The 9,216-nt window shown below is 32.6% G+C and overlaps 1 protein-coding gene across 1 annotated transcript; it reads left to right on the forward strand.

The window, feature by feature from the left end:
* The first annotated feature begins 4,482 nt into the window (after window positions 1-4,482).
* LOC116001038 (ubiquitin carboxyl-terminal hydrolase 3) lies at window positions 4,483-8,555 on the forward strand. The gene is made up of 9 exons (XM_031240944.1): window positions 4,483-4,640; window positions 5,054-5,185; window positions 5,304-5,342; window positions 5,514-5,619; window positions 6,248-6,306; window positions 6,398-6,472; window positions 7,573-7,621; window positions 8,055-8,131; window positions 8,239-8,555. The coding sequence occupies exons 1-9, from the start codon at window positions 4,575-4,577 to the stop codon at window positions 8,338-8,340; spliced, it is 705 nt and encodes a 234-aa protein (XP_031096804.1). The 5' UTR covers window positions 4,483-4,574; the 3' UTR covers window positions 8,341-8,555.
* Window positions 8,556-9,216: the final 661 nt, after the last annotated feature.

The following is a 9,216-nucleotide window of genomic DNA, read 5'->3' on the forward strand; positions in this document are numbered from 1 at the left end:
TAAATGGGGGGATTACTTTTGCATTCGACATCATCAATTAGACTTGAATTCCTTTCTTATTCTGACTAGGACTTTTCACGACAAATTACTCAAGTCATGTACTCATGTAATAACCCTTTTAGTGGGCCTAAACATGTATCTTAGTCTTGTTCTTTTAGCCCAACAATTTAATATTATTTTCAACAAATTGAAAGGCACCAATGGCCCAACATCCAATATATATTAGGCAAATTATTGTGTGGACCATGGTCCACATAACTTTGTGGACCATGAATATAAGTTACATTTTTATTATACTATAAATACATTATTTTTGTATTGAAGATACATTATTTCATAGTATATATAAAATAACGTACTTTCAGTACTTATCTAATGTACTCTAAAATAATGTAATTTATGTGCAAAAATAATGTACTTTTAGTATATTAAAAATATACATTTTATTTATGGTTGTGTGGACCATGGTCTATGCAATAATGATTTAATATATTAATTAGACCTGACAATTATGGACACGACCCGTTAATACGACACGAAAATTAATAACGGGTTAGTATTTAGCCTTAACATGTCCTGGGTCGTTAACTGGTTGACCCGTTAAGAACCCGTTATGTTTCGTGTCTTAACGGATCAACCCATTTAACCCGTTAACATTATCGTGTTAACCCGTTTACACAAACTCGTTTACAACACGCTAAGAACTAAGGATGAATTTACTAAATTAGGCCAAGATCATACACCAATTATTGATGTTCAACAATCTGAAATTTGAATTTTTATTATTTTCAATTTTATTCTAAAAACTAGTATGAACTTCTTTAATTATGAGTTTTGGATGTTATTTTATCATTGTATGAACTAGATATTTCCCCGTGCGATGCACGGACTAAAGTTATATAATTAAATATATGAAACATTGTTATAATATTTAGAACAAAAGAAAGAGAATAATGAAATAGTGTTCTCTTTTGAAAGAAATGTAATAATGTTTTCTATTACGATCAATTGTTAAAAGTTTACTATTGACATTTACATAAATGTTAAATATTTTATATTTTTCAGTACGTATATATACATATTAACAATGAAAATTTTTTTACTGGGTTCTGTATTTTATATTATATATAAAGTCTAGTGTTTTTTTTTTCTTGAAACCTAATGTCTAGTCTTCAAATTCATAAAATGCTTTCAGTGATTTTTGTACTTACAAACATGCAAAAACATTTGACTTCAATTTCAAATTGTTGTCTTAAGTTTTACTCACGTAATATTATCTTTTAAAGATTTCATATAATTTTAGATTTTTAATAATTTTATAAATTTATACGATATTTGTTATCTTGTGATATATATATATATATATATATATATATATATATATATATATATATATATATATANATATATATATATATATATATATATATATATATATATATATATATATATATATATAAAAGGATCGCGTTCAAATGCGTGCTGGCCGCCCAGGAGAGAAATGCGGACGAATCATAGCGCGCCACGTGTCCGGAATGTAGTTGCACATAACGTTATAACTAGGTGCACGTATAGTTATAACTAGATGCACTTAGGTGCACCCAGATGCATAAATGTTAACAAGGTAAATTACTTGCATTTGTAAGTGAAAATAGGTGCACATGTGCAAGTAAAATGTATTACAAAGTGCAAGTAAATTGTACACTGAGCATCAATACTAAGTGCACCTAATGTTATAACTATGTGCACATTGGTTGCACCTAGCTGCATGAATGTTACCAAAGTAAATTACTTGCACAAGTGCATGTAAAATGTATTGCAGATGCAAGTAAAATGTATTACAGGTGCAAGTGAATTGTACATTGAGTATCAATACTAAGTGCACCTAATGTTATAACTAGGTGCACTTAGGTTGCACCCAGGTGCATGAATATTAACAATGTAAATTACTTGCGTTTGTAAGTGAAAGTATTTGCGAAAATAGGTGCATGAATATTAACATGGTAAATTACTTGCACTTGTAAGTGAAAATATGTGCACTTGTAAGTGAAACTAGATGCACCAAAGTTCCAGTTATTTACGAAAAAGCCACCGCGTCATTTTTTTAAAATTGCATCTGATTCGTTGATCTGGACACGTGGACGGCTGTGGAGCGTTCTCATTTCTTACATGGGTGACAGTTCGCATGGGAGTGCAACCCTATATTACAAATTATAACAACAAATCATTATAATATTATTTTATAATATTTTTGTCCCGTGCTAACTACTAAAGATTTGTTTGTAAAGTTATAATGAATCAATAATTATCAAAACTATTTGAAGTTTTATTATAAATTTTGATCATACTATATTATAAATTACTAAATACTTCTTGATTAACAATATTTATAGTAAAATTATAACACATCTAAATCAGTACATAAAAAAAGTTATATATATTTATATATATAATCCTCACAACCCCTTGCCTGCCACAACACATTGTCTGCCATTTCCCAATATCTGCCCATAACTTGCAAGCTTGATCTTGTGTCCAGTAAAAAACAAAAAATATAAACAATATTTATATTAAAATTCAAACATATCTTCATTTTATTTTTTTTTTGAGAAAATGTAGACATTTCTTCATCCTTTTCCTTCTTTACCCCACTTGGCCCAAGAAGCCAAAATGGTGGAAGATATGTTTAATATACATTTTTGCAAAAAAAAGAAAATGTTTAATATGCATATGTATAAATACATGCATATAGAGATAAGAGATGAGAGATTAATAAAACAAAGCTTGATGTATATATAAATATTACACTAAAGTAATGACTTTATTTACTTATAGATTTATTTAAAAATATAAAATAAAAAAAAATATATCAATATGGATGTCATTTAAAAGATCTTAATTAACTCTTTTTAATGATATATTTTTTTATAAATTAGTTTTATTTGTACAAAAAGATAAAGTGAAAAATAAATTCAAATGACAAAAAATGAAATGAACCAAAATAGAAATTGTTAGGAAATGATAGGATATATATACAACTTCCAAGATATTCCTTAAAATAGAAATTGTTAGGATAAGATAGGATATATACACAACTTCCAAGATATTCCTTTGCCAAATTCATTTTGCTTGAGCGGTAAAAATTTTGGCCAACTTCATTTTGCTTTAATATATATAGAGATAGAGATGCTATAAATTGAATATTTTTTTAATTTGTTTGATAGACTTAATTGTAGGTTTTATTTCTTTTTATATAACTTAACTTTAAATTTTAGTTTTTTAAATATATTAATAGGTTTAGCGGGTTTAAATGGGTTTCGTGTTATATCCTGTCAACACGAATCGAAACATGTTAACTCAACGTGTTTATCGTGTCAACCCGCTTAACCCGTTAACAAATCGTGTTCGTGTTCGTGTTAAAAATTTGAACCCGTTAACCTTAACGTGTCGTGTCCGTGTTTAGCCTTATTGTGTTCGTGTCATTATCGTGTCGACCCGTTAACGAACCCGTATACACGAATTGCCAGATCTAATATTAATCCATGTGTTCATTGCAAAAAAATATCCCCTGACTACCCATTTATATGATGTGGTTGGTCCAATAAAACTAGGGCTGTCAAAGCGGGTTGGCCCACCCCACCGCGGGCCTAATTTCTGGCGGGCTTTTGCAGGCCGGCCCGTTAGGCCCGCGGGTTAGGATTCATACAACCCTAACTCGCCCCACGCAGGTTGGCAGGTCCCGCGGGCCGGGCCGTAGGCTTTGGCTTTTTTATTTTTTTATTTTTTTTTATCTTTTTATAATGTGTACACAAAGTATTGTGTACACATGAATATAATATTCATGTGTACACAGTACACATTGTATATATACACTGTGTACTGTGTACACATCAATATATATATATTTATAAAAAAATTTGCGGGCCGCGTGCCTAGTTAGGCCCGCTTTCTTCGCGGGCCATGTTTTTTGTAGCCCTAACCCGCCTCACCATGGGGCAGGTGCGGGCCAGCCCATGGGTTTTAACTCACTTTGACAGTACTAAATAAAACCATAAAAACTAATGTGAGACATTAGAGTAAAAAAATTGAAACACAACTTTGAAAATTAAAGAAAATGCACACTCAATTTTGTAATATAACTAAAGAGTAAAGACTATATTTACACAAGTGAACACTCAAAAGGAAAAAATTACTACAAGTATATGTTCAAACAATACTATAAATAAACATTGCCTTAAGTTACAATATCCTATAGTTTGTATAGTTGTATTTTGTGATTTATTAGAGGGAGCATATAACTTGTAGAGCATAAGTTACTCTTTAAGGCACATAAAATTGCAAAGTTTATTAAAATAATACTGTATGTTTTTTTGATAATAAGAAATTTGAGGTAACGCTTTGTGATTTAACACGGCAGAATACCCTGTTGATCTAAAATTTAAAAAGTTGCCTGAAATCTAGTACCGAGTAAACCCCAGGGTGAACCTATATATGAGGGTAAAGCCAATGTGGAGTTGTTTTCGTAGTGCAGTACGCAACCTTTCTGATTCTCCCAGTGAACGAGAGAGAAAACAATGGCGGATAGTATATCAGCTAAGAGATGGCTTCCTCTTGAAGCTAACCCTGATGTCATGAACCAGGTTACCCCTCCTCAACTTTCATTTCTCAGAAAAGAAAATAAAAATCCTTCTTTTGCTTAATTTCTTAAGCTATTGGGTTTATCGGAATAGTAGATTTCGTTTCTCTTGAATGGGTTTTATTCCTTTTGTTCAATTGGAATTTTTGAATTAACTTATATAGTTTTATGCTTTTTATTTTTCTTTGATTTATGGAGAATCTGTTAACTAAAGAATAAAAGAATTAAGAACTTTATCTGTTGGCTGATTAATGTTTTTCAGTTCGACGATTTTGGTTTAACCTCGTAAAGAATTGCTAATAATTTGTGTGGGGTAAGTAAAGGCGCAGATAGAAACGCGTATACAGAGTCACGTATGCACATTTACACTAAAACGTGTGAGATACTGAAATTTGGTATATTTGTGTGATTGAGCAGTTTCTCTGGGGTCTTGGTGTTAAAGAAGATGAGGCAGAGTGCTATGATGTTTATGGCTTGGATGAAGAGCTTCTGGCTATGGTCCCTAAGCCGGTCTACGCAGTTCTCTTTCTGTATCCTATCACTTCACAGGTTCATATTTTTGAATCTAATGTTTGCTGTTAATTTGAAATCTTTATTATACTTTTGTCCATCCATGACATGAATGGGACTGGTTAACTAAGTGATTTTTTGTTGTGTGTGTTTTCAGAGTGAAGATGAGAGAATAAAGGAAGACAGCAAGACAAAGGTGAATATGATTGTAATTCACTTTTTGACTTAGATGACCTGCAGAGTTTACATTTTATCCTTCTTATTCATAAATGCTATTAGCCTTTTAGTGCATGATGCCTTTGTTTATATCCACTTAGCTTGCAGGAGTCTAATAGGAATTCTATTCATGGCTGTGCTTGCATTGCAGGAGCCTAGTAGTGGAGTTTACTTCATGAAACAAACAGTGGGAAATGCATGTGGGACGATTGCCCTTCTTCATGCTGTTGGTAATATCACTACAGAGATAAAGCTTGGTAAGTCATTATGACATCATTTACTTCATGGTGTCAGTACATATTATTGTATTGATCATATCAATTGGTAATCTTTCTAATGTAACAGCATGACTCTTTTGCTTAGTTAGAGTGCATCTGTCAAAACTAGATGGACTTATGCACCAACTGATTAAAGGGTAGGCTATGGACAAGACCACAGGACTAATTACTATGTACATCAACTCTTAATTGATCTTAAATTATTTAGACGGTGAATTAAATTAAACAAGCAAGACATGAATCTTTATGAGCTCTGACATTCTACAATAAAAAAGTCTACTCCATTGTTCTTTTCAGTTTTAGCATTTCAAATGAGCATTTGAGCTCTGCTGCCTGTTTGGTAGGGATCTCTAGGAAATCTAGGCAAGTGGCAAGTCTGCTGCTACATGTTTAGTTAGAATCCCATTGTCTTTGCAACTTTCTTGGATTAATTCCCAAAGCTCACACCATTAGTTTCCTACTTTCCTGCTTAGAGGGAATTTTACACTATCATTTGAAGTCAAAATATAGGAATTTGAATTGATCTTGGGAAATGAAATATATGTATTGTTTTTTTTTTTCCCCCATTTCTTTGTGACATTGATTTTTATGTGAATACCATTTCCAGTTGAAGGATCATTCCTAGACAGGTTCTTTAAATCCACTGCAAACATGGATCCGATGGAGGTATCTATTTGTCTGTTTGTTCATTGCAATGGTTTGAGAATGATATGGTTGTATCAATTTCATTCTAATTCATACTGTCATAATTTTGTAGCGGGCCAAATTCCTTGAAGATGATGGGGAAATGGAAGTTGCTCATTCTGTAGCAGCTACTGCTGGGGACACTGAGGTCAGTACTGGAATATGGTAATTCTGTATCAAATTTCCCTTTTTATTCAGTGGGTAGGGGTGGTGACTGGTGAGGGTGGGGTGGGGATGCGGGTTAGAAGGCCTTGCCTTTACCACTTGAGGCAATAGGTATTTGGACATTATGTTTTTATATAGTCAGTTGATTAGAAGTGCATTTGGGAGATCGATGAAGCGGCTCATTGCTCTAATAGCAGAAATTTCAATTGGAAGAGTAAGGGTCAAGTGAGAGCAGTGCAATTGGAGAGGTTCAACCGTTGCATTCTCACCACCACGTCTCTAATGCTCCACTCTTACCACTCTCAAACGCACCCTAGTACCTTACCCCTCCAATTGAAATTTCTACGAATTGTTCAAACCTCTCCAATTGCAGTTTATTTAAACAATATTCCTGAGAGCGGTTGGAGTTGTAGATCACTCCAAACCCTTTCCCAAGGGCACCCTAATTGTCCCATTTATATTGCCTTAGATATAACTCTCAGATAAATTGGAGTGCTGTATTTATGAACAATACTGTAAATTATTATTAGACTGACTGAAAGTTGGGAGATAACCATTAACCAGATTAGGTCATATGTTTAAACACACCATGTTTGAGCAATTCTGTAGAAAGCCATTGTGCATTGGTTAATGGTTTCTGTCAGGCTTCATCCCATAGGAAAACCTCTTTAAGATTATACATGCAGTTAATAAAAGCATGAAAACAAAGAGCTTAATTTTGTGGTAAATATAGTTTTACTGACAACCCTGTTAGATATGAATACAAATGTTATCCTGAATAGACTATTATACATTTTTGGAATGATTTATATTCACAAGTTATTATGGACCAACAATTAATAGGAAGTACTATGCTGGTGTACCATAGTTCGTAGAGCAAGCCTGTTTGACTTTTGCAAATGCAATGCAGCACCTTAGAAGTCATGCCTATTTGTTGTTGGGGTTTGAGCATAAAAGTTTACCAATTTCCTGTTCAAAAAGTTGCTTGGATAAAGCATGTGACGTTGATACTCTGGTGCAACTTAAACAATACTTCTCTGTAGCTTCTTAAATGTGCTTTAAGCTAACAAGTTCACTCTACAGGCGTCAGATAATGTGGATACACACTTCATCTGCTTTGCAATTGCTGATGGTACTTTATCTCTCTTATTTGTCTATAGCAGAATTTTGTTTTTAATTTTTTTTCCTAATTAGTTTTGTGTTTATGATGGGTTATTTTATGTTAACTGGAAAGAGCTGAATCTTTCACACTACTGGCTGTTTGCTCAGCTATCAGATGACTGGGCAATTCTTTAATGTTTTCATGAAATTAAAATATTTCCTTTGCCTACTCTTCATCAAAAGATTAAATTACACTTTATTATACTGCCTCTGAAAGTCTGAATATGCTTGAAGCTCTTGTCTATTCTAGTTTAGGCGTTATCCCCTTGTATGCATGATAGTATATTATTTATGAAATTTTGATATGAGCTAAAAGATTGACTTGACTTCGCTTAGCAACCGTCCCTTTTTGCCTATATTTACCCTTTAATGAACTAATAATTTACTTTCACATTACGGTGCAGGAAAACTTTACGAACTTGATGGTAGGAGATCAGGGCCAATTTCACACGGTGCATCCTCTCCAGCCACCTTACTGCAGGTAAAGGATGACAATCTCGAGTTTGGGCATTCCTGCATATAAATTCTGTGATCTGCTTAGATGATGGATTTTGCATTTAACTTAAAAGGTTGTCGATTTAATTGCAGGATGCAGCCAAAGTGATTCAAAAGATGATAGAGAAAAACCCCAATTCGATTAACTTCAACGTGATGGCAGTATCAAAGAAAGGCGGAGCAGATGCCTTTTGAATGGCAGTGTTAGTATACTACTTTTCTCTGGTTATGGTGATGGGAGTTTTTCTCACTACTGACACAAATGTTACCTTTTCTGCTTTCTGATACTTCTTGGTTCACAATGGGAATTTTTCTTCGGTGTTTGCAAGTTCACAATATACTTCCATGAAAAAAAGCCAGCCATTCAAAATCTATATCAATCATCATGGAATCAGTTATTTAAATCATCATATTGTTGCTTATATCCCACAGTATGTGTATTATATATGTTAACACAAGTAAGATGGGTTTGCATTTCCCTCTTAAAATTAATTTTAGACATTAAATGACTATTTTTGACAATTATGTCCAAACTTTTAAAACATAATAATTTAAAAGCAAACATTTGTATACTATGACAATTTCATCTAATTTTAAAAATAATATATTTCTCTTGATTTATAGAGGCCTGAATGATGAAATTATATGTTAGATGTGTGTTATCTAAATGAATGACCAACTATAATAAGAAAATGAAAAATTGAAATGTATGTGGCAAAGTTTTTGTTTGTTATTATTTTTAAGGGTTTGGGTTTTAATTTAAAGGCTTAAATAGAACTAAATATAGTAATGCTACAATGGTCAAAAATTAAAAGTAACATTAACTGTTTTGTTAAATTTAAAGTTAAATATAACATTTATGGTGTGGACTGACACAAGTGTTAAGTTTTAAGTTCCTTAAAAAACAGAGTTAAAAGAGTTAATGTTATATGGGGCCTTCTGAGTATAGTGATTTTGTCACGTTTAGTGTTAAATTTTTAAATTGACCACCTTAAGTGTTGAATTGGCGCACCTTAAGTGTTAAATTGGAGCATCTAAGTGTTAAAATGACATACCTTAATGTGAGTTCTC

Source organism: Ipomoea triloba, chromosome 13, assembly GCF_003576645.1.
Source record: "Ipomoea triloba cultivar NCNSP0323 chromosome 13, ASM357664v1".
NCBI classification, from domain to species: Eukaryota; Viridiplantae; Streptophyta; class Magnoliopsida; order Solanales; family Convolvulaceae; genus Ipomoea; species Ipomoea triloba.

Coding starts and splice junctions, on each gene's coding strand:
- LOC116001038 (XM_031240944.1), top strand. CDS start 4,575: ATGGCGGATAGTATATCAGCTAAGAGATGGCTTCCTCTTGAAGCTAAC. Junction 5,620..6,247: donor CACTACAGAGATAAAGCTTG/GTAAGTCATTAT, acceptor TACCATTTCCAG/TTGAAGGATCATTCCTAGAC. Junction 7,622..8,054: donor CTGCTTTGCAATTGCTGATG/GTACTTTATCTC, acceptor ATTACGGTGCAG/GAAAACTTTACGAACTTGAT.